We start from the raw sequence: 26,356 nt of genomic DNA on the forward strand, positions 1-26,356 counted from the left end.
GTACAACCATAAGTTACATTCCAATTACACAGTTCTCATTGACATACCAACTCGGGATTCGGGTGTTAAAGTGTCAGTTAAAAGTAATAGAAAACAGAATGTTCTACAATGATGAGAATCGTATATAAATATCGCGTTTCGTTAAATAAAATTATGCAAAATTTCACTGGAAGAGTGAAAAATGTGTGGTGTACAATTTGAACATATTTTGATCCAAATTGAATTTATATTAAATAAATGTTTATTGATTTTGAATACAGTCATGTTTAGATATATGTTTTGCTTGGATATTTTTTATAAAACGCTTTATATTCACTTCTAAGTAACAAACAATATAATCAAATCATGGAAGCCAATTTTAATTACTAAGATTTGGCAAACAAAACTTTGCATGTGTATGTTTGATGACAATACTAAAATATGAATCTTGGTGCTGATCTGATGGAGTCAAGAGGTGGAATAGAACTCCTCAGTATAAACTGGTAAACCCCTCAAGTTTGGGCTCATATGATTCGTTTTGAAGAGTCCAATACAATACGCTTGGTGACAAGAGTATGATGATAAAAAAGTATGTTTTTATTTATAACTAAAGATGTTTTGATTTAATTTTTTTCAGACCCGAAATCAATCAGTTGCTAAGTCAATGAGTTGTTCTTTTTACAATCGAAAAACTTTCATTGTTTGTTGGTAAGGCCGTTTAATTGACACTTAGTTTAGTGCAAAACATCAGTGCGGAATGAAAGTTCATCGGGACTTAAGTACTTACATTTTAATTACAATTTGTTCGACAATGTTCACATGAACTAATTGAAGTTCACTATTCAATAGTCAAGAAAATCATCTGTTTCTTAAAATTAACGTTTTCACGTTTAATTGATCGGCACACGTCCACACATCTGACATAGATTGCAAGATCCGATCGGTGCAAGCGCGGTCTTTGAGATCGCAACAAGGGTAACGTAATGACGAACGAAGGTAATGCTTATCGATGATGGAGTCCAGTGAGTAAATAAAGACCACACGTCCACGGATCGGAGTACCCTCAACACACATAACCCACCCAAACTCACGCTCGTTGAAATTCATTCGATTGAAAATATCAAGACAGAAATAATTTTAAATCGTCATCTTTACCCTTTAACGTAATAAATATAGCATTTACCTAATTAATTACAAAATAATTTCAACAAAAATTTCAAACACCCGAGTATCGATCTAAACCATAATAACGTCATCGGCTAAGTCACTTCAGTTTCAGCTTGGAATTCACTTAAACAAATAAAACTATCAAAAATAACTCGGCTCGCATTTAAGTCCTGCGTCACGTCCGAAGCTAGCACCTTCCCATTAGTAATTACATAATACTAACTACTGACTGCTCGTTCGCGTCGCTCGGCTCGACGCGGCATCGACGCGGTACCGGTTCGGTACCGGCGCGGCACCGGCGCGGTACCGGCGCCGCGCGGCCCGCCTCAGCTCGCGCCGCGCACCGCCGGCGTATCACAGGCGCTCACAGGGGCGCGGGCGACTCCGGCCCGCGCGCCGTGCACTAACTCGTCGGCACCAGCAGCCGCACGAAGCTGTCCTCGCTCCAGCCCCAGTCGTCGGGCCACGCGTCCTCGGGCGGGTCCAGCGCCGACCGGGACGACAGGCTCAGCACCGAGCCCCAGTCGATGGTGCGCTGCTCCTCGTCGCCGTAGCCCGAGTCGCGGTCGGGCTGCGGCGGGGCGGGGAAGGGGGTGGCGCGCCCGGCGGCCGGGTCGCGCGCGCCGAGCAGCTCGCAGCGCGCCACGCCGTTGGTCACGCACGCGGGCTCGAAGGGCGCCTCCTCGGCGCTCTCGCGCTCCATCTCCCGCTCGATGCCCCGCAGCGTGTTGCACACGAGCACGGAGCGGCGCAGCGAAGGGTCCGCCGTCTGGCGGAAGCGCGCCAGCTTGAGCGCGCACAGGTTCATCATCTTGAGCCGCCTCTCGCGGTAGCAACGTCGCGAGGCGCAGCGGCCGGCGGCGCGGCCGTCGCAGCAGGCGCGCGCCGCGGCGCCGCCCAGCTCGAGGTAGGACTTGCCGTTCTCGGCGCGGATGGTGTCGTGCGCGCCGCACCAGCCGCCGCACCAGCGCCGGCGGCACGCGCGCCGCTCGTCCTCCTCGGCGCGCCAGCAGTCGGGGCCGCCCGCGCCCGCGGCCACCGCCTCCAGCCGAGCTATCGAGTCCTCCCAGCGCGCGACCTTGCCGCCGCCCTCGCACGGGGAGCCGGCGCGCCGCTTGGCGCCGCACCCGCCGCCCGAGCTCTGGAATAACGCAAACATTGTCCGTTAATATTTTTAATTCGACTTCAAATCTTAACTAATAAAGTATCCATGAACTAAATACAAACAAAATCAGAACATTATTTAACCGTATTAAAACTGCGTATTGTTCCGTTCAAATCGAAATACGAACACCTATTATGACGAATCTTATACGCCCATACATAGGTACATCACTGGCTCCGAGCTATCACTACGTCGACCGATGCAGTATGAAAGTACCGTAAGTTACACGTGCCGAGCGCCGCATAAACCTCAAATGTCACTACTGTTAAAACTTACATGTAGAGGTGGTATAATGTTATAGGCGCAAGCTATTTACATTACATAATTTATTATCAATTGGTGACCTAATAGGATGGATTAAGTTATTAAATCGACATTACTACTGACCGAATAAACGTGAAGAAGATATAATGAAAGAGTGTATCAAATACCTAGTAACACCTAAAATTAAGCGAGGAAAAGAAACAAAAAAGCCAACGAATAAATACCAACAGAAGAAGAACAATAAAAATGTTCAAAACCCTGGGCTGTCCCGCGCTGATACCTGAACCCAACTCCGCGCCTTTGTGCGCCGACCCTCGTTGGTTTTTTTGGGGCATAATGCGCTCCCGGGAAGCAACCCCCATAGGGGTCCGACCAGGTAGACGGCTCCGTGCTCCGAAATACAACTGTGGGATTTACCGACCCTACCAACTGCTGTACCTTGTATTCTTACCCGAAAATATTTTCGATACAAAAGACTTGAACGTGTACAAAGACTCTACCGAATTTTACGCGTTCAGAAAATTATTACTATTTCTTTACCACAAAGTGTGTCGACAATTACTCATTGCTTGAGATCCTAATCATTTGAATACTAATTTGTGGGCACTTGAAAAAATTACTTTTTAGTGGGAAGTATTTATAAAACAATTGAATTAAAATAAACGCGATGGGCGGTAGGTCCCATAGTTATGAATATATTTATTAGAGTTTGAGAATATTTATTAAAAAGTATACCAGAATAGACTTAGGTCTATTAATTTAATTCTTTTGAACGCGAACAAGCCCGCTCAACCCGCTTGCAGCTGCGAGCGACTCTACATACTAAAAATGAAATGACGGACGCGCAGGTTACAAGGTCCGTTGACTTTTACCAAGGCCTTAAAACTTGTATTATACATCGCTAGTTCAGACAGCAAGTACATAGAAAATACGCGGTGTTGCTCGTCAGTGGATAACATGCGTGTAGCTTGAAAAAATAAAATGGCATAAGGCAAAGTCCAGCGGACGGCAGATGCCTCCGCACCTGCCACACAATTAGGTGGCACACGTCCACCCAGGACTTAGTGCTTGTTTTTATAAAATACCGTAAAGACGATGTATTTTTAAAGGCGTTAAAATTTATAACACATTCCAAAATGTATAACATATTCCATTCCTAAAATGCAAGTGAACGAAACGAATAACATAACGCAAGTGTATTGTGTAGTTGCGAAGTCGTTTGGGACGGAGCATTTATTCCGTTGACTCAGCGGCTACTCATCGCCACGCTGCAAATATCATTTTGCGTCACCCTTTTATCGCTCTGCGGAAAACGTGCCGTTCCATTGTGTGCTCGCGGACGCTACTCGCCGACCCTATTGGAGTTTATAGCGAAAATTATAACCGCGCGCGGCTATTCAGTTCTAATATGCAGAAATAGACAAATCCACGAGGTTTCATTGGTATCACGCGGCGAGCGAGCTATATGTATTGTATGTAGCGGTGTCGTCGCCAGCGCTAGCGCTCATGAAAATAAATTTAGTATATGACGTTGGCGTATCGCGTTGCCGCTCCGTGCCCTGGAACGTGGCCGCGCGGCGTTGCCGCTCCGTCCGCTCTTTCTAATCTTGTCGTAAAGTTCTTTTTCTGATGCGCAGCGCGTCGCTCGTTCTGTCCGCTCGAAACTTGGAAACGTCTGACGTTTATTTTATCGCTGGAGCCGGATAGCTATGCGGCGTTTTATAACCGTGCCGCCGCTCGGTTTGTCGACAAGTTATTGCTTATTTAAAATTACAACTATAAAGAGTCTCCGAGCGAAGTCGTAATGACGGCGCTGCAATAATCGCCGTACCTATTTCGTGTCGAGTCGAGTCGAGAAGGTAGGAAAAGTTCGATCGGCGAGGCGAGTCGAACGGAGACTTTCTATGGCATTGTGAAGAACGAATAGATGGCGGCACGGCATTGCCTCAGAGCGCGCTAAGCCATGTCGTCGTGGAGCGAGGGTCGGCGGCGAGGGGTGCGGCGCGCGGGGCGGGGGGGCTGCGGCTGTGTGCGAGCGAGCGTCGCTACACTCGGTACGCGCGCACACCACCGCCGACGTAATAACATCGCGTACCGTCCGCTTCTATCTAGCTCTAGCTACCTACGCTCCGTTGTATTATAGCCAACTATAAAACGGGGTAGATAGCGTGGGGTGTACTCTGCATTATAAAGCTAGACTATAAGAGAACATGCTGCCCTTAGTGTTCGAAGCTTCAAAGGAGTTTTGGAGGAAAATGACATTGCAAATTTATGTGTTTCAAAATTACGAATACTTAACTAGATAGTTCATAAATAGGACTCTATTTTCGACATGAATAAATAATCCCTCAACATTCCTGAAAATGTACAAAGAGCTATTAATAGAGTTCAACTCTCCTTTTTATAAACGGAAATCATAAATAGAAACAATAAGTCAAAGTCGTCGCAACTTGAACATAAAAGCGAATGAAAAGAACGTAACTTTTTGGCGAACTCTACATTGTTGTAACACAATCGCGTCGAAGATAATAGAGACGTGAGCGATGTCATAATTTACTACAAGTGATCCACATAGTATTTTTTGCAGTTCATTCATAATTCCGTGGCGGCGTGAAGGTGTTTAATCTACAATATCGAATTGGAGAGCGATCAAATGACCGATTAACCATTAACGTTCCTTCAGCACAATAGGGCACGTGATCGGCGGTAATTTCATTCATTCAAAGGGTCCTAACCTGTTTACTGGCTTGTTTACGGATTGCGGATTACAGATTAGAGATCAAGCTGGCATCCAGCCCATTAAGCCATGAGTGTGCTAAGATATAAATATGAATTCTTAGGTTAAATATGACATTCATTATAAAGTTATCTAATTGTTGTTGGGTTGTAAAAGGTATTATTAGTTTTCTGCCCCGATTTAGGAAAACAGTTTTATTATTTTAGGGCCAAATAATCACAATTTTTCTAACAATTATCATTTACTATACTATGTTATACTGTCTTTATAGTACGTAGAATTAGTAACGATCAAAAGAAATACGATTTTTTAAGAAGTATCAATATAAATATATTCGTGTCAAATTAATTTTTCAAATTAGAGTATAATACTGTATGTATTTTTGTCAATCCGCACTGTATAAACTCCAAGCCAATTCGATGCATACAATATATATTGACTCCTATATATTCCAGCCAAAAACATTTTATAACAAGCATTAGATTCGGCTTGTATTATTCTACGTTCTTAATTCAAAATTCAAATACATATTTTCTCAATATATTGCAGTCAAATATAACAAGCGTTAGATTTGGCTTGTATTCTGCGTTCTTAATTCAAACAGCAGCGCCGTATAACCCACAGCAGTAATAAGGTGAGCAAATTCGGGCGCTGGTTATTCGCTAGCCAAGGCAGCCGGTCGCCGCTGGCACGCACATTTCCGTGAGCGGCGAGCGGCGAGGCCGCGCGCGCCTGTGTGCGTCGCACGCGTACGCCGTACGTGGTACGCCTGTGTGCGCACAACCAGTCCTACATCCTGTTTGGTGGCCCGTCGCTCGCAGCTTCTGTCGAGCTTTTTATTCGACGCCACTGCTATGCGTTCGAAAAATATCATATTGTTTGAATTTGGAATGCGTTCGAATTCGAATCGAAGCTCTGCGAATGACGCCTATTTATGAGTAAATGCTGTTAATATACTTGCGGTTCGAAATTACTAAGTCGAGCTAACCGCAGACGTTTTTAGGTAGGAATTATATTTATCCGACATTATTAGACTTCGCTTTATTAGGCGCATTTCAAAGATCACGGTAACTTGAGATTTTGTGTTTACTATGCAAGTGTACCGTTACGCAACGCGGTGAGGTGACGAACAAAGAAAAAATGTACAAGTGGTGTACAAAGCAAACAAAAGGAATTCCTCAGGAATGTGTTCCCGCATAAAAAGAGAGGGAATTCCCGAAACGCATTGTTTACTGTACGGACGCGTGCGAGACGTGGCGTTATGCGTTTATTATGATGAGCGTCTTGCGATGCAATGAAAGGGAAAATTGTAGTTTTTGTCAGCGGCGAGATGACGTACAGACTACACTTCCCAGAAGCCTGAATGGCAAGAAAAGAATGCCCGCTCGCGCCTGGCGCCTCGAATATTTCCTCCTAACATATCACAATTAAAATCGCGAACGCCGATGAGTGAAAAGATTGCGATCCAAGTTTCTAAATTGGACCATACACTTTATGTGGCTTACACATTCCTAAGATACGATGTCCATATTTATAATTGATCTTTTTTCAACTTATATATTGTGTTATATGCATTGGAAGGCAATGTTAACTTAATTTATTAATAGAAAAGGATATGTAGTGTCTATCAACGGGTTTGCTTGATGAGTCCAACCTATTGGTTGGGTTGGTAGAAATATTTTGTTCTCGATCTTTTGTCGTCATTGTCATCACTAAATTACAGTCCCACAGCTGGACTTAGGTTTCCTCTAAGAGGGTTGTAAGACATTGCCCATCGAGCTGCCCAAATGCTAATTAGCAGATCTCACACATCTTTGAGATCACGTTTTTCTAGGACTCTCAAGCGCGAAGGTTTCTTTAAGACGTTTTCCTTTGCCGTTAAAGCAAATGATAACTAATGTGTAACAGACATACCTTTGAAAAATAAGTGCCTGGGAATCGAACCTAGGACTTTCCGATTATGAGACTAAGTTGCAATCACTATTCTATCGCTACATGAACAAGACATAGAAACAGTATTTAAATCGAAATAGTAACTAAAATATAACTTTTTTGGAAATTATGAAAACAATTAATACTATAGTTATAGATTGTATCTGTAATATAAGTATTTGATACGAATCTCTATTGTATAAATCTCTAGCAGATAACTTTTAGTTACCACAAATAGCATATTATGGTTCATTGGAATGTCTACAAAGTTTTACCGCAAAGCGCCACCGAAACCACGACTTCTGTGGTCTCGTTTAGAGGTGAGAAGTGCTTGGGAAGTTGTTGGTGCGAAAGATTTTAAGTAGGTCTGCCTGTGACCAACAAACTACACTGGATTTTTCAACTAAGAATAAAGTGAATATGTATTATATGGACACTTTGTAAATTCGACATAAGCTGAGGAAAAAGTATAACTAAATCTTTGCAGTTATAAAGAGTCTTACTTAAGGACATTGTGTGGTTGTCTTTATGTGGAATGATTTGATGTCATCTGTCTTCTAAGACAGGCAATTAAGTAAACTACATACTTAGGCAAGTGTTACCTATATTAGTGCGGCAAGGAACCGGTTCAAGACGTTTTTTAACAGTGACATTGTTGAGCATGCACACTCAGTGCATAAATCACTCAGGTCCGCGGAATGGAGTCGGTGTCGGGCGGTTTTGAGATAATAAATCAGGGGGCCGGAGTCGCAGGCGGGCATAATGACGTCACTGGCACGTATCTCGGAGAATCCCCGGAAGAGAGTGAATAAAATAAAAATGTCACGTAGCGATCAGCTGTCGGGGAGCGCGGCGGCGTGACGGGCGCGGCGCACCGCAGCGATACGCATAACGACGCCGCAATAAAACTTATTTTTATGTTTTTCGCTCACAATGGCCGCGCGAAGGTCGAGCTATCTAAATGGGTCAATACACTCTGCGTAGTACGAGCGTCGAACACGTGCTCCCGCGTTTGTAAATAGCGAGATATCGGCCGATTGTTGCAGTGATTAATGGGGGAGCGTAATGACTCGGCGCCGGCCGCTGCCGGGCCGCTCGCTAATGTGTTCATTCATCGCTCCAACACTATTATTATTTGAGATGGTTCAGTTCGCATTCCGGCAATCGATGCGACATTAGGGCGGGCAATGTCAAGGTTGCACTTGTTATGCGCCCCGCATACGCTTAATGTCTCTACTTTCCGAATATGGGCGAGCGCACCTTCGCGCAATTATTTTTGACGTAAACGTATAGGTGTTACGTGTTTACTTGGACATCAAAATTATATCAACTTCTTAGTCAGATCGGTTCTTGTGGAAGGAAGATTTGTTATTTGACTGATGCAACCAAAGAGGTTTTCGTAAGACATGGTTGTGGCCGTCTCCTAAGATCATTTTCAGACAAACGACTCTATAAGTAACCAGACTTTCAGACATTCCTATAAGTGACCAGACTTTAGAAGACCAATGAGGAACTCCGTATCACTGTGGAAGCATTCAAATTGTTCTGCGATAAGAAGCTCACACCAAATTGCATGCGCATCGTCAATACATAACATTTCGTACGGAATACGGTATCGAAATCGAAATCATACGCGGCCAGTCAGTCGTGACAGAACTACAACAGCCCATTAAATTAAACTAGATGATTGACTTTCGTTGATCGATTTGCATAGCGATATGTAGGTGTTCGGTATGAAATGCGAGCGACATCGACAGACGATAAGGGCGAGGTCACGGTTATCAATGGAGGGATCTCCATACGCGCATCGCGGCCGGCCACGACATCTCGCGCCCATTCACTATGAAGACGCCCCCCGGCCCCCCGCGCCCTCCCACCCCGCACCCTCCGCGGTGCATCCATGCAACAAGTTAGGGCACAGTTTCAATCTTATAAGGAGTTCCGGAAGACGGCTGCATCCTACCCGCTACAACTTTACTCAATGAACTACGACCGAACGCTAGGTGATATATTGTTTTGGCTAGCGCATCATAATGTTCTTATTGGCAAGAATTTACTTAGAAGATACTAAGTATATTTTGATATGAGTCTAGTTAAGCTCGAAACAAAACAGTTCAGCATACAGGTAGCTCATTAACTAATAGGCTAATAATAACCAACATTATTTGTGTTTAAAGTGAAAATTGTAATTAGCGTGTACAACGATCCCAACCAAACGCTGACACGGCTCGTGTTATTCAAATAAAGTTCTCGTAAAACATGGCGGTTCAAACATATTTTCAGCTTCGTGATGCCCAATTAAATATGGATGTGATTGAAAAACGCGTGTCCGGTAACGAGCGTGTACATAATTGGTGGGCGGTGGAAGGCCCGGAGTGACCCAGTTGTGTTGCCCGGCGACCCGGGGCTCGCGCCCGCCGGGCTCGCCGCCCCCTGCTCTCCCGCACTAAATAACCTGCCCGAAAGCGACACCTTAACAAAGGTCGTTCAACCGTCACGGGGCACTCGCTCCGAGGATTTTTCACCTACGGCACCAGACTTGCAATTGCAACCCAAAAAGTCTCAAAAGTCTCATCGAGTTTTCCTGCAGCTTTGATGCGAAACCTGTCCCCTCGAAACGACACCTACATTCTACATGTAACCAACGCTTTTAATCCGAACATGTTAGCGCTACGAAGATCAAAAATGCAAAGAAATGCCGATGCTCCTTTATAAAGCGAAATAGAAAACCTAAGAGCGAATAAACTTAATTGTTATAAGCCGGGTTTGCGACTGCCACCCCTCGAAGACGCCCTCGGAGGGTGGAGGGGGACAGAACAAAGTTGTATTTCTCCGAACTTGTGCTAAATTTCACTTTCTCTGAAGACGATGTGCGTAGACTTAGCCACCCACTACGCCCCCGCCCTTACCAACAAACTTTAGAAAATAGTTTCGCGAGTACTATCTGTTCACTCGAAACTAACTTGTTAAAGTTTGGTACTGGATTTATATTATTTATGAACAGATTTGATAAGAATCTAACTTTGTACGAAAAGTTTCTTCTTTTTATAGACGAACTAGTTGGATGAGAATTTTTTTCTCTGACGTCGTTATCTTAGCGATCCCTAACCGAATAAAGCATAAAAAAATGTACGTCAAAAAAGTCCTTCCACTCACAAAACCCTACCTCCTCGTCCTCTGAAGTTATAAAACACTGAAGGCGGGCGAACCGAGCGGGGCTTGTGGCCTCTATAACTTGGAGGTTTAGGGTCGGATTTTGGTCCCTACTCGGCGTCTTTAGAGTCGAGAGTTGGTCGTCGTCGGAGCGCGCACACGAAAGTCTCGGCTGAAAGGCGAGCACACGAGCGTGGAAGCTTTAAAGTAAAATGAAAGCCGACTCGCTCTTAATTCACCCGCACATAGACAGCGTAGGTACACGAACGTCGATAGCGCCCCCAGCCGCCCGCCGCCCGCCCCCACACGCCGGGCATAAATAAGGGGGGCCAACTCCGCTTAACAAGAGAGTGAGCACCCTCCCCCGCGGCACCGCTGGAGGGAGAATTAAGGGGGCTGCGGCGAAGGACGAATTAAGGAGATGAGAGAGCACACGCTCTCGAGACGCGAAACATCGTGCCGCTCCGAGAATTAAGGTTGAGAGCTCACAGTTGAGCGTCATTTTTGTATCATTTCTTTGTCTAGGGAAAGTTGTCTTATATTTCCTCTACTTCATTATAGCAATAGCATAGACGAATGTTTTTAAAAATAACAAACAGACATTAGTAACAAGCATGCTACACATATACCTATAAGTATATAAACCGTATTGATTTTCATGAAAAATTAAAAGCGTTGCTATTTTATATAGAACAAAATAAAATAATTGAAGTAAAACGAACAAAACGAAACATAATTATACTTTGACACTATAGCACATCGGGCTACGAACTCCGTGACGTCACGCTGCGTTTCGTAGCACGTGAGTCACATCGGCCCATAAATTACAAACTATATCCCTCTGGAGTTAGGGTTTGTTTTCGGCAAAATTGCTGGTGCTCCTTTGTCTTGCGGCGGTGCAGAGGAAAGTGCTCCTTATTGCCGGAGCGCTAGCATTAGTTTGGTTGGTTTTATAATATTCTTGGATGAGGGTGGGTATAAATTTTCCATGGGGGCAGACGGGGCGACGTCGCGAGGGCGCCGCTGAGTCACGGCGTCGGAGGGGCACATATTGTAAGTATCTACCGCTCACATGTCACAAAGTTTTCTCCGCATCGGGAAACTTTGTTAACGTCAACCGAGCACGTGGCCTTCGCCGATATTATACGTAATTGCTACGTTTCCCGCGCACCAAAACATTGGATACAGATCAACAAATAACGATATTTATTGTAAAAATTAATTGCATACTATGCGTACTATTTGTACCGTATTTTGTATGTATGTAACTAAAATTCGATTTAATATGTTTTCGCTATCATATGGAAGAGTTTAACTTATTTAAGAACATTAAGATATGTAAGAGATAGGCAGGACGGTAGGCATTCCGCGGTCGAACTCTACTAGCTAAATTAAAAGTTGTCTTTCTTTTATCCCTAGTATAAGGAATAAGTGTAGGAATTATATTTCTTAAAACTATATTTAAAGTAGAGTCAGAGATACCTATCTTAAACTCTACCTTAACTCTAGCCGCCTATCACTCACAATTTTAAGGCCGATATGCTATCTACAAAACGAGAATCCTTGAAGAAAGGTATGACTCTACATAACGTCACAATACGTAATAGGTTAATAAGTTCAATAACATGTCGATCTACGTCTGAAATGTTAAATTGTGTAATATTTTCAGTCGTAAATCGCCGCCATATCTAGCGTTCAAGCCGTCACCTTGAAGAGTGATAACGGGTGGTGATAAGCCGATACCACTTGCAACATGGTCGTACGCTTTTAATGGCTCGTAATGATTTAATTTAGGATTGCGGACCTTATCATTAAACCATTATTGTCCCACTGGAGTCAATAATGGTTTGATTATGATTCTCACCAAACGGATTGAAAGGTTGCTTTGAACACTTTTTATATTATTACTAGCTGACCCGGCAAATGTTGTGTTGCCATATAAGTAAAAAAATGTTTAGGGTGAACAATCCTTATCACTTAGGGGTATGAAAAATAGATAGTAGCTGATTCTCAGACTGTATATGCATATAAACTTTGGTGAAAATCGGTAAAGCCGTTTCGGAGGAGTACGGTAACTAACATTGTGACACAAGAATTTTATATATAAGATAGATACCAGAACTTTTAGGCGTGTATGTTCGTCGCCCTTAAAGAAAGTGATAATTTTGTACGCTTCCAAAGTTAAATGTGCGTGCCGGGGAATCGAACCCGGACCGCCAGCGAGAGAACTCGAATTATTAAAATCTAGATGTTTGTGTCCAGACTTAGAAGAATACCTTCGGTAACGGTAGACAACCGTTCAAATGTACAAAGGGTTTTTATCAAGTTGCTTTGTCTAGTCAAGAAATTATTTTGGGCTATTTTCGTATATGGAAAATTTTATAATTTCTTATCTTAATAATTATCATCCTTCATGCTTAAAGCTATACAGTATATTGTGAGTGTGTGTCAAGTCATACAAAGTCATACATGCTTAAATTCGTTGTATAAGTCGTTTCTTATGTACAAGATATATACAATATTTGCTTATACATTGCTAGTACAATTAGAAGTAAATAGACGTTTCGTTATTACGGGACAAAGCGAGCGTAATGAGAATCGTAATGTAGGAGTCTAAGGCGTCCGTCGGGCAACGGGCGCCCACAACACTGAGCTCTCATGAGCTCCCATTACATTATATACGACGAGGGACCTTATATACCTCCCCATCCCCTCCACGAAACTCGCGGGTTCAAAGCGCGGGAACGTTTTCGCGCGTAAACTTATCAGAACTCGCCTGACGCGACACTTTTCTTCTGGTGTTTAGAAGCCTTTGCAACCCTGCGAGCTCTAATTCGTTACATAGTGCACACGATGTGATGTAGATGGCGTTAGTTGGTGTACGCTTTGATATCTACGTATAAATAGTGTAGTTAGAGCTATTTCTAATAATGTTTTCAGCATTAAATTCAGTTTTAGCAGTGCCGCAGAAGATCCCAATGAGACAAAGTTTCGAGGCGACCCTCTGCAGCCCTACAAAAGGGCTCTCGCCCGGGGGAACGCACAAAGATCGACCCTCGAATTTGGTAATGGGCTCCGTTAACCCAGCCAACTAGCAGATTAGGGCCCTTTTTAACTTTCATTTGAGTTTCGTTACAATTTTGTTTTAGAATTCGAAAAGGATTAGAGAACTCATTTAGACTTAGTGGAATACGATCGAATCGATAGTGAGGTCGGTGACGGTGGGTTTGGGACGACGGCAACGGTATCGAGCCACGGTGGTGCGTGGTAGCGAGCCTCTGCTGCTTTGCATAAGTAATGACCACCGCCCCGCGCCCGCCCGCCCCCGCTAGGCCTATCGATTGCGACGGCGCGAGGGCGGGCCGCATCGTCGTAATTGTCACACCGAGCGAGCTGAAACCACCCGCGCAATATCGACTTTGCTACCCCCGCATAAAATCCACTTTCCCCGGTAAAATCGTGCGATTGAATACCAAATGCCGTCCGCTCTAACTTTGGAGGCGGCCCGTAATAGAGCCTTCGAAGAGTCTATGACAGAGCTTAATTAGACAGGCGCGATATCAACAAATGGATTTTACTTGTTCATTGTTTCGCGAATTAATGAACTATTTAAAATTAGGCTTTGGTGAGCCAGTTCGCTGCAATGGTCGCGAGCTGTTTGCGGACCGAATTAGCAGGCAGCTCTGCTGCGTGATAATTTGTTTGACAGCCAGCCTCTGTACACACTGACTGACATTCACATGTCTTGTGCAGACGGTATATTGACATTGAGATGTTCAACATTATATGTAGATACCTACTTATAACTATGTTTAGTTTTCAGTTAGTTCATAAGACTGGCATGAAATATTTAAGAGTATTATAGGATTAACAATGACATTAGGTTCGTGCCGATACGAGCATGCAAGCAACGGTCACGTCAGTAGCCAGATCGTATCTGATCTTACGCTGCCATGCACGTATCGAACAGCACAAGGCAAGCTTAAACTTAGAAAACAATAATTCCGTATCGTTTCGCGCGACGGAGCGTGCGACGTCGCAGTATGTATTAATAGTAGTCGTCTAATCGCGCTCCGTTTTTTAGCGCACCAGCAGCGACGAAAGTATGGTGAAAGTGGCTCGTTGACGTCACCCACACACGCGCAACACACGCGTGCCATACGTTCTGGTGGAAACGACGTGACAGCCGCGCCGCTCTCCGTACCCGATACCCGTCTTACTACACGCCGGTTGCAACACCCGCTCCGCATGAGAAATACGCCGCTCGGCCGACCCGATACGCTGTGGCCTCTCTCGACACGTTCGCTTACCCAATACGAATACTTCATGCAAGCTTGACTCAACGCCGACCGCAGCAAGATCAGAAACGCTCGATAAGTGGCCAGTGGAGACCAAGGATTAGGGGCGTTCCCCATTTCTAATAATTGATTCTTATACGGGCGTCGTTACTGAATGCGGGCGGTCATTGCTTATGATTCGTTTTTTCATTGTAACGTTGATACTGTCGCAAAGTGGAGCACCTGTTAGGACCTAGGCGACCTGAAGAACAATGAGCGTGAAACGTCACAATACTTTATTGCGGTCCATCGCAATTGTCACGAACGGTGAAGAAACGCCATTGTTAGTGCATGACATAACGAGGCAATAAATTGATAGCGTGAAAAATAACGAAGAGGAATAAATTGCAAAGTAAAAGAGAAAAGTTAAAGACAAGAGCGACGTCTGTCCGTAGCTCGGGATTAGATTAGACTAAGATCAAACGTTCATTCATAATGTAATCACGGTATCGTAGGACGAAGGGCCGAAGCAACAAAGTTGTAGGGCTAGTGGTGAGCCGGCGCCCGCGGAGGCCAATTAATTATATAAAGTGCGAGATGAAAAGGAAAAGCCGTTCGAACAGCTGATTTCTGATCAAATAATCGAACCATCGAACTAAACCCGTCAATCATTAAGTAGTAATCCTCTTAACTTCAAGACTTGCAATATAATTGTTTAGTTCTAAACGTGAACTTACTTTGAGTATCATAAAACTACTACAAAGTTAGTTAGTACATATATATTTTGAAAAGTAATCATAATCAAAAAGACCAAAATTCTATCAGAAAACCTGTATCATTATGATACAAAAAGTTTCATACTACGTTATTACGTAATTTGATGTGTTTTACTGCAAAATAATAGTAAATAAAATTATCATAAAATTATTACTAAGCAAAGTTATCTTTACTTCAGCAGAGTAGAGAAAAAACGTAAATGGTGACGTCACGAGGTCGGCGGGCGGACTAAAAGAGATTAGAACTGCGGGGGAGGCAGCTCGTGCGGGGGCGGGCCGTCTGACGCCTTCAGACCCCTACCGCGGTACCCACTGAAAATTATGAAAAACTCGCCTTTCACTCGAAAGAAACTCGATCGTCATTTTTACTTCAATGTGTTATATGAGTACTCATAAAACTTTATCTCACGTGTGTTGCATTACTTAAAACACAACGAATAAGCGTCTGTTATTCTTTAAACATGTAAAAACGAATTTGGTATATATAATTATGTTTACAGTTAATAAAGTACAAAATAACAGGAAAGTTTATTTTAATAATTTATCTCCTAATTTTTCATACATCTTAACTCTTAGGTAAAATATGTATATTACAACCCCTTGTTATTACTTTTCTATAATTAAATGATAAGCATATATTTGTACCTATTTCTAATGTTAAAAGTATTACAAAATAGATAACTAGTATAACTAAGAAGCACAATTGTATCTACATGTTTAAAGGTTATGAATTTGAGATTTCCTATAACAGGATGTACTTTGGGTCATTTTGATTGCTGGTAGACTACCTGTTATATTTTAGGACATTTATTATTTTCATATACTTTAATAATTATTCTGAGTGAGATCTTTTCGCTTCGAGATGACTTCGAGTCGAGTGAAAGTAGCAAACGGTAGGGGATTCGTAGAGACAACTCGGTATGAGGGAGTCTCCCGTTCCCCCCAGAACGTGTTGAGACCCACACACTCGAACTACATTACGGTAATTATCCAATTATGAAAAACTCTTATTTATAGACGCTCCTTAACTTTAACAGGAAGAGCGGTAATAGGTTTTAAATAGATAGGTCTTTAAGCAAAAATTTAATAAACTAAAATTAAGGTAGGAGTTAGGTAACTAAAATAGTTTGTTGTAACTCTACTGTTTCGAGGGAGATTACATTAAAGGATATGAAGTTGTATGAATATTATTTTTTGTATAATAACATAATTGAACTTTAAATGTGTATTTCGACAAAATATGTATCGCAGTCGAATCAGAAATCCACGTCTCGTAAAGCGAAAAAAATACCCAAGATACTTTTACTATTTTGTCTATATTCCTATACAAATCCTAGATATATATTCCCATACATGTATGTAACTAGAAAATGTAATATTTCAATCCTATCATGGTAGATTTGAAACTGAAGTACAAATTAAAAACAAAACAAAACAACTATACTTTAGTCTCAAATTCACATTTATCCTCACGCATACCATAACAAGATAAAAACTGAAAAGGTGCTATTATTTCAAAGTAAACAGCAATACTAAATAATGATCAGTAAAACGTGCAGCGCCCCCTACGGCTGATTACGGGACTTCGAAATAAGAATGAATTTTTAATGAACCCCACCCGCCGAGCCACATCCCCCTTGCTACGCACTTAGAAGATTAGTCCCAGGAGCTCTCTACCTAAATGACTAACCTATAACAGGTCAAAAGCGAAATTCTTTTATGATATTAACTAAACCAATCCATAAATAATCCGTGTGAATAACCATTAAGTTGTATTGGTTATTTATAGATTTAAGTAGTGTAGTTCTTAACAGTAGAAGTATAGTTTTACCGGGGTACTACAACCATACCTATTTCTAGTTTGAAACAGTTCTTGTGTTTTTAAAAGGGATCTGGATGCCGGCTGACTAATGCGAACTTAGTCCTCATGACGCATTCAACACATCTGTGACTGACTTCAAGTAGGAGCCTTATGGACGGCAGTGATGACTTACCATCAGACGAACTGCATTGTTTATTACTTAAATAAAAAATACGAGCAGATACAAGTGTTTATAAATTGTTTTTAAAAGGGAAATCTAATCATACAATAGTAACATACATACTTTAATATGTAAAATGTATGTATGAATACTTTTAAAAAGTAAACTTTTATGAAAACATCAACTTTTATTGATAACGCAAAGCTCAGGTAGAGCAATAAAAGATAAGGCGACGACCTCGTGTTACAATGTAAAGAGTTTTATAGTGTAAACAAAAAGAATGTGTTACGCTACGTCAGAGGCACCGTGCACGTCACCGACGACGTCACGGGCGGAAGTCCGGATATATTTACTGTAGCCTCGCACCGAGTTCAATGTCGAGCTATCTATCGCCCATCAATCAGCGATAGTCGCGGGACGGAACTCGCCCGCTACCCACGTTGTTAGGGATGCCAAACGGTACTCGTATTGTACTATTTTAGAGTACTGTGTGCTACAATAAAGTACCAGTTGCATTGGTTCATGTCCCGGGACCCTTGCTTATGGTTTTTAGTCAATTAAATATATTTGTATTTTATACAATAAATAGTTGAGTAAGAAGTACTATGTTATCTTCAAATGTCGTGAGGCTCTCCCTTAAACGATATTTTATTCAATCGGACTTTATATTATAAGAAAAACTGTACAAAATGTATTTTATCGGTAATTCAGATATCGTGAGGCCTAAATTGCATCATCCGTGGCTTCCAATATTAAGAAATGGATCGCCGAAAAATAAACAAAATAAAACCTAATATAGTAGAGTTATGTTAGCGTAAAGAAAACAAGTTATTCGAAGCGATGTATGTACTATTTTTTGCAATATTTTTGTAATAAATACTATTTTCAATAAAAGTTGGCAACCCTATTGCGGCCAAACATACTCGTACCACGCTTAACGTTACTACGAACTAATTACCGTTAGGTTAGCAAACGTCACATCTTTACGTAATCCACTCATTATGTACGCTCAAATCGATCTCTATTGATTCGCTGTGTGAATCTAATCGATTTACCGGATAATACTATATCGTAAATATTTATGCTCGTTCGACGTTTTAATTGGTTTTGTTTTTCTTAGCACGTCATATAATTGCGACATTTTACTGATAGAAGTATAAAGTAATATTAAAATGAAGTAAATAGTAAAATTGCAAAAGATATCTATATGAACATTTATAAGAAGGCAGATATAAAACAGTTCCGTTTTTTCTTTTATTACAACAAATTTTTTGGTTGACAATGTTTAGAGTTATCAAGATTTTTTTTTTATTATGGTCAAATATAGAATACTGGGCGAAAACTAGTAAACTACTCTACATACTACGTTCGACTTATAGTACTCTACAGATTTAACTCAATTCGTATCACCCCTTAAAGATATTTAAACTTAAACTTGCATAAGTTTCAAAACGAACAACAAACAGATCAAACACTCAACAAGTACAAAAACGGGTCCGTGTAGGCGTAGAAGATTAAGCGATCGTTTCGCGTTAGTATTGGGAAAGTTGAGGTATCGATATCTTGTGCGTGACTAACGGTGTCGGTGGTGCGGGTTGGCGTCCGGGAGCAAGGCCGGCGGTGTTTACAAACTTCCGTCACGAACCGCAGACGCTTGTCACCGGCCGCGTTCCTCGCACACCTCTACGCAAATAATGGCGAGCCCTCCGCTGACATTGTCCCAGTTACACTGCCCGCCCGTCTAGACTCGATACGATCGCCGATAGACTGATTGCTGACATGTTATCGCGAGAACAATGCGAACTTGCACCGATCCTTCGAGACGAGGTCGTTATCCTCTGGAATGTTACGCTTACATGTAGCCGTCGTGTGACCCACGCTAAACATTTCCGAATCGGACAATTTTCATATGTTAATATTCTGACTGTATAAAATATTTCGAAATTACATTTATCACGTGTCGCGGTACTCGCAAAACACATTTTTACAAACACGAAAAGTTACCGGTTTCTTTAGCATTAGACGTTAAAGGATTTAAAATGGTATTCATAGGAGATAATAGCATTCAGGGAAGATTCACGTTAGATGATTCTATTCTTAAATTTCAAAGCAACCCTTGTGTTTGGTGTGCCCTGCGAGGGGTGGCGAGGGGTGAGTGCATAGGGTGGCCCCCTACCCCTGCGGTGCAGTAGGCGCGTAGTAACTGCAATAACGGAGCAGTGAAAGTGTCGCGGGACGCTTCAACCGTCAATGGGTGAAGACGTACTCCCGCACCCCTCCGTCTTCAGCTCAAACTTGTAGTTAATAGTAAGATATTCGGATAAGCAACACGTATGCTCGCCTCCTTAAACCGCTCCGCGAAATACATCGCGCTGCAACTACAATTCGAATGAAACGTAACTCTTCTTATAGTTTTTATGTAGATAGTAACAGATGTAAGATAAAATTAGATCGTAATAAATAAGCGCAGTTTACAATGTCGTACGAGGAATGCTATAAACGTAAACACGCAATCGTGTGCCGTAGATCAGTTGTGCGTTTGGGTGTGACGTACAAACACATGCAGCCCTCGATAACCACGGCAAATCGAGTATGTAAAGTACGTGAGCGACAGCCGACAGTGACGGCGACAAGCAAACAAACGCGCGGAACGAGTACGTCGTCATTATCTCGACTCATGAATGAAACGGAACGTAAATTGAAATGTATCGCGTGCCATAATCCGCGTGCATTAATCTCACTCAAACGCCGATCGTTGCGTAATTCAACAGAAAACGGCTCAAGTTCATTGATCCACTTAATGTCCGCGCTAAATGTGTCGTTGTAATGGAATGTCAAAACATTGTTACATAATTATGTACGTTTACATGCCATCCGCGCACGTGCTCTCCATTTCCGACTGATCACTGATCACGATACGTCACGCTGTTTATTTATGAGCTTATGATTATAAAATGACGTTTACTCCATTCTGATATCGTTGACCGGTTGCCGTATAATAATAACATTCATTCATAAGTGATTAATAGTTACTACCTACGAAATAGATTTGTAGTAGTATTAATAAAGCCATTATCGTCATAATTATACCTAAACAAGATTTTACGCTACTTTGCCGTCTGTAGTAAAACATAATTTACAACATCTGGTCGTTTTTTGGATATTATTAAACTGTTTTTGCTTATATACCCAAATAACTATATTTACTATAAAACTTGAGACTACTCATAATATTAAAAGTGCATTACGTAGTCTATACTCTGCATATATTTACATTACTTTTTCAGTGTACCCAAGCGAAATAGCCCTAGAGTGGTGTAAAATAAGAATTGCAAACAACATCGGGCCGCGATGACAGCAATAACTCAACAAAGGCGAGAAGCTCGGAATTTATTATAGTTGTTAAACTTTCACCCCGCCCCGAACTTGACCGTCAAAATAAGAAAAGGCCAATAAAAAAACATCACTCTTATACAATGACGTGAATTTACATAAATTATTATTGGCGGCGGCTCGTCTCGGGCCGTGTTTACCCAGATGCAGTGTGTTTACATAGGTTTCGGCACACGAAAGTAGAGTTCAACGACTCATATATTGTTTTATAGCCAAACGTAATTGGGTCGCGGTGCGCCATTCAGGCCATGGGGATTTATTTAGAGCGGGCGGTTCGCGAATGTCAAGGATTCGTTTAATGCGGTTTTAGGTTCACGCTTGCATTTTTATTTTCATGCCTCTACGCTCGGTTTTGACACACGTGCAATTTTTTTGCGACATCCCTAAATACTTCAGGAGATAAAGCCTATCACCTCTGTTAATTATATAATTGTTTTATTTATTTCAAAGATTGACGGTGTACAATCAAACAGACAATTCATACGTTACAACATAAAATTATAAATTCTGAAACGAGCGTACTCATCAATTTTATTTAGTTTACTACCGGTCAACATGACAGTACTCTCACATCTCTTTTATTACCCATTACCTCACAACTTTACAATCGAGCACGTGGTAAAAGTAAACATAAACAAATGAATGAATTTGCCGTAACGGACGTCATTGTGGAAGACACGCATAATAATTGCTTATGCAAACGAACCTAATTATGTAAAGCATTATGAATCGTGCCGACATGTTTTGACATAAACGTTTACGACCAATTATGTCTATTGTGTGACTCAATGAACTTGAGATTCAATATAGGGCATCGACACTAAAATGAATGGACGCGCCTTCAACACCTTCAGAAAAAATAACTTAGTCGATGTCAGGTGTACCGAATTCAATAACGATTATATTTTTATTACCGTTGGCATCGGGTTACCAGCTGTTTGTTTTTCTTTTTTTGTCGCATATCGTATTGTTATCTGACTACGTCACGTTATACAATTTTTACAACCGGCCAGTGATGTTGTTTATTTATATCTGACTTATCAATTTGTATCTTCATTGAAAGTAAATCTTGCGTCTAGACTCTAGACGTCACTTGTTTATCTAACCTCTGTTATAAACATAATTTGATCTACAATTTTCAAACACACTTATCGGGGTTAATCTTAGTAACCACTGAATTGTTTACTGAATTTTAACTAAACTAAGATCTAAAAACAGAGGATTTTACACAAAGCAAACAGTCATATTCCTACTTCAGATATTTTGAGGGTTCCCGCTGCAAAATCGAAAAACCTTGATCGGAAAACCCTTTGAAATGAACAAATCCCATCGGAACAAGTCATTATGAACTAAACGTATTTATTGTGCCAATTGACTTTGTTAATTGCGGTAGTTGTTTACAAAATGACATGTATTTGCAAAAATTAACAAACGAGTAATTGGATTATCTTTCACATTACATTTGTTTGATCAGCACCAAAAATTTGTTATTTTGTATTAATTAGCAAACATTCATCGTGTTCCTACGCGTTTATGTTTATCGAGAATACCAAAATCTTGAGTTTATTATTATTATTGGTTATTGATTAGATTTTTTAGTATATTTTAGGTTAGAAAAGCAAGACTTTTTGTTTTAATTTCATTCCAATGATGATTATAAGGCAAACAATCTGCCTACTTGACAATTGTAATTTTTTTTTAATAATAGTTACAATACCATTCTACCACCTTAAAACATCATAAATCATTTTAGCCAGAAATACTTTAGTAAGAAAAAAATATCACTGATAGATACAAATTGTTTAGGTCAAAGATTTTAAACTAGTGGGCCTTGTAATCATTCTACCACTAATACATTATCGCGCGTTATTGATAATCGATCTATCCAATATTTTACCTACCAAGGGTCGAAATCTGACAATTCTAGTTGACAGAAACTGTCAAATTTCGATCTTTAGTAGGTAAAATATTAGATAGATTGGTAACGGGCATATATTATTTTAGATGACAATCGTAACAAAGAGGTAACATTTAATCAACATGTTTACAATTAATTTGGAAAAGAATACTACCTTATACACATATAACCAACATGCAAATCTGTTAATGTCTGAGGACTAAGTAAAACATCTCGCATAAAACTAAAACTTGTATAAGTCTACGTTAGTCTTCAAAACAGAATACACAAACCCTTTTCTTTGTAGAAAGCACAATTAAACCACATTTAATTAAGTATAAGCTTTTTTATGAACATCATTGCTTGTGTATAAGGGCTTTCGACGTGTGAAACCACAGGGCTATACTAGTAAATGTGCGGGCGGATGCACATGTCTGCAACAAGTCGCATTCGCCCTTCGCGGCGTCTAGGCCTATATTGCAAGGACGTGCTTTTACAACTTTGTGAACTTTCCGTAAGCTTTGGTATACAGCCATAAGATGAGATATGTGTTAAGTGGTAAGTAAATTATATGTGTGTTTGAAGCGGCTTTTTGTGTTTAAATATTGTATATGATTGCAATTTATTGAAATGAATCTTAGTGTCAATCTAATGTAAGTCAAATTCAAGTTAAACTTTCACACGGAGCGTTATGTACCACCGTGAAGTATTTATCAGTATACATTTGTAAATACAAATTGGTTATCATAATATGTAGTTATAGGAGTGAATGCTTTGTGCATATTTTAACTGTCTTCTTATTAGGTACTGATTAAGCGACAGAGCCGACGGCTAACGGCAGATGGACTGACAGCAAAGGCTTTAGTAATACGGGACCCTATTACCCTATTTTTGTTTTTGAATAGGTACGGAACCCTACATACACCACGTTTAAATAGTCAACCGCGATTTTTATAATAAAATATGAATGATGCGTTTTTTTATCTATGCCAGTTTTTAAATTATATATATTCTAAATAATTTACTAATAGCATTATGTTGTTGTTTGAAAAGACATGGTATAGTGAAGTTTTATTGTAGTAAGACTCCTTATAACAAAAATACTGATGCGATGGAGCGTATAGGTAAATACTAAGTCAAAACTGTACCACAAACGTGATATGAAAATAAAAATGAATTAGAAGTCGATATATCAAGTTTAAATAAAAAGTAAAAATGTATCCATACTTTATTACGATATTATTAATCATGAAAATAATGGTGTCTTTCTGTACGCTATAATGGTGGCTTATGACGTCACTATTATGATGAAATTTTATACCGATATATTTTAAACCTTGAGGAAGAACATAGGCTACTTTTTATCAAAAATCAAGCTTGGACATACTATTCCAAGGACCTACAGGTTAAAATCTAAAACTAAATAAATGCGGACAATCTCGCAAGCATGAACTAAGCAGTAAACTAAAATATGTACTTTTAAGATAACGCATATTATAATATGATGCATTTTTGTTTATCAAATGTCAAAACAAAAGAATTGTATAATCCCTCAGCATACCAAGTTATCTTGTGTGAATCCGAATATTTGTAATAATTCAGTAATTTTTACAGATTTCGCACAGAATTGTGTGTTTATCGCCGTATCACCTTGATAGGACATTATCGATATCAAAAATACCGAATGTATTGATAAGGGGTCATGCATACTAAGAATTGGTACTTTACCAAAAATGATAAAAATATAGATTCCGTATATTACAACAACTATGAATTTGAACAACAAAAAGGTACCATTTGGGTAGTTATTTCGATATTAATGTGAACGGTAGAAATCTGTGAAATATTTTGGGTATCCGACGGCAGTACCGCTCCTATACTTTTCTATAACCCATGTGGTATAAAAAAAACTAAAATGGTCGCTACTGGGTTGGGAGAAGTAAATCTTCACTTAGTGGCGCCTGCAAGATCAGTACTGGCTGGGCGGGGCGCCCCAGCGGTTGCCATGGCAACGCGCCCCTCGCTCGGGAAATCCAACGACCTCACATGATCGCGCGCTATTAAGACCTAAAAAACCTACAGCATTTCTTTATGATCGGAACGCTAATTAGAGCAAGCTTTTCTAGACAAAAACTTTATAAGTTACTTTAGGTATCGCCACTCGATACAGCCCAATTATTTATACCTATTGTAGCTACGAAGCATTAGAAATTATTGCCTACGTTTTTATAGGCTAGCCAGTTTCGTTACATAAAACGATTGCAACGTTAAGTCATCAACCTATCCTCATTTAACATGGAAAAGTGTCAAAGAACTTTTATCATAGTCGAATCGCCAAAGTTTAATCCGCGAAGAAACGTAGCGCCGAAAATTGTATAAAGAATCCGTAATAACGTTGGAACATAGAAAGTAAAGTGCGTTCGCGCTGGCGAGCCAACTCGGCGATAATTAATGTGGAGTCGACTCGAGCGAGCGGCGCCGGCAGCCTCGGCGCGCCGACAAAAAACCCGCTCCGACACAAAAACACCCGTCGCCCGAGCGAGACCGACCTACGCGTTAGAAAGAGACGGCAACACCTACGTATTTCTGTGACGAGTTCTCGCTCGCCTCGAGCGTCGTGGAGTTATCGAGACGAAGTAGCGCTTTGATTTAAAACTCCACCGAATGCGCCCTTCTATATATCACATGACGGGTGACAGACCGCCGGAAACGCTGAGATGTCAGATTTGAAAAAAGGCGCGCATCGCCACCAAAACAATGATCAACTAATCGAGCCGTAATGGAAATTTGATGGATCTGACCTAAAACAACTTGGAAACGCTCGAACAAATGATACTAATGAAATTGATGAACTTAGTTGGCAAATATGTACTTAAAGTAACGAAAGTTACAGTTATGCGACCAATGTTGCAATGGAGATTTTAAGACATGAGTCTAACAAAAAAGTACCACCAATATTTTACAAGTCACAAATAAAGTAAACCCAGGAAACTAAGTTAGCAATATTCAATTAATCTTATAAAATATATTTAGATGATAACTTGTTAAGGAGGTTAATACGCTTTCCTTGTGTGACTAAATGTACATAATTATTAACAAACTGACTTTTTACTAAAAAATTTCAAAAATATTGATGTGCTACTATTATCCTTAAATCGAGACGAACTGAACATGAAAGAGGAATAACCAAAAGAACCCCAAAGAGTATTATTTAAAAATATTGAATTTTAAAAGTAACATCAAGTAAAAAGTAAACAGAACTTTCCAAAAATACAAATAAAGTAAATAAAATAATAAACAAATTGTACACAGTTTCGGAAAAATAAATTAACTTCTACCCAACTTATGACAAAAACACAAAAATGTCAATTTACCAACAAAAGAATATCTTTTTGGGCCCAATTAGTTTTACCAAAAAAACAAGTGTAATCCACACAGCGTATTCAACAGCTTAAAACTAGGCACTCACCTGGAAATCACTCCACATTTTCATGGGAATACACCATAGTTCCGATACGAAAACATCACACGATCACGATAACAACTGTCAAAAGTGTCACAGCACGGCGTCACTATCACAAGCGTACAGTGCGGAGGCCGAGCGCAGACTGAGGCGAGTGGCGGCCGGCGGTGG

The 26,356-nt window shown here is 40.7% G+C and overlaps 1 protein-coding gene across 1 annotated transcript; it reads right to left on the bottom strand.

The window, feature by feature from the left end:
• Positions 1–852: 852 nt before the first annotated feature.
• On the bottom strand, positions 853–26,356 carry tara (SERTA domain-containing protein 2 taranis). Its single transcript, XM_073073815.1, has 2 exons — positions 26,192–26,356; positions 853–2,287 (listed from the first exon to the last, which is right to left on the bottom strand). The coding sequence occupies exons 1-2, from the start codon at positions 26,213–26,215 to the stop codon at positions 1,550–1,552; spliced, it is 762 nt and encodes a 253-aa protein (XP_072929916.1). The 5' UTR covers positions 26,216–26,356; the 3' UTR covers positions 853–1,549.

Source organism: Epargyreus clarus, unplaced genomic scaffold (genome assembly GCF_041222505.1).
Source record: "Epargyreus clarus isolate Ecla_fem2 unplaced genomic scaffold, WU_Ecla_fem_2.2 ptg000006l, whole genome shotgun sequence".
Lineage (NCBI taxonomy): Eukaryota > Metazoa > Arthropoda > Insecta > Lepidoptera > Hesperiidae > Epargyreus > Epargyreus clarus.

What these genes read in the sequence shown, in the direction of transcription:
- tara (XM_073073815.1), bottom strand. Translation starts at nt 26,215, where the DNA reads ATGAAAATGTGGAGTGATTTCCAG. An exon ending in AAATGTGGAGTGATTTCCAG is followed by an intron (nt 2,288 to 26,191) that starts GTGAGTGCCTAG and finishes GCGTTATTCCAG; the next exon opens with AGCTCGGGCGGCGGGTGCGG.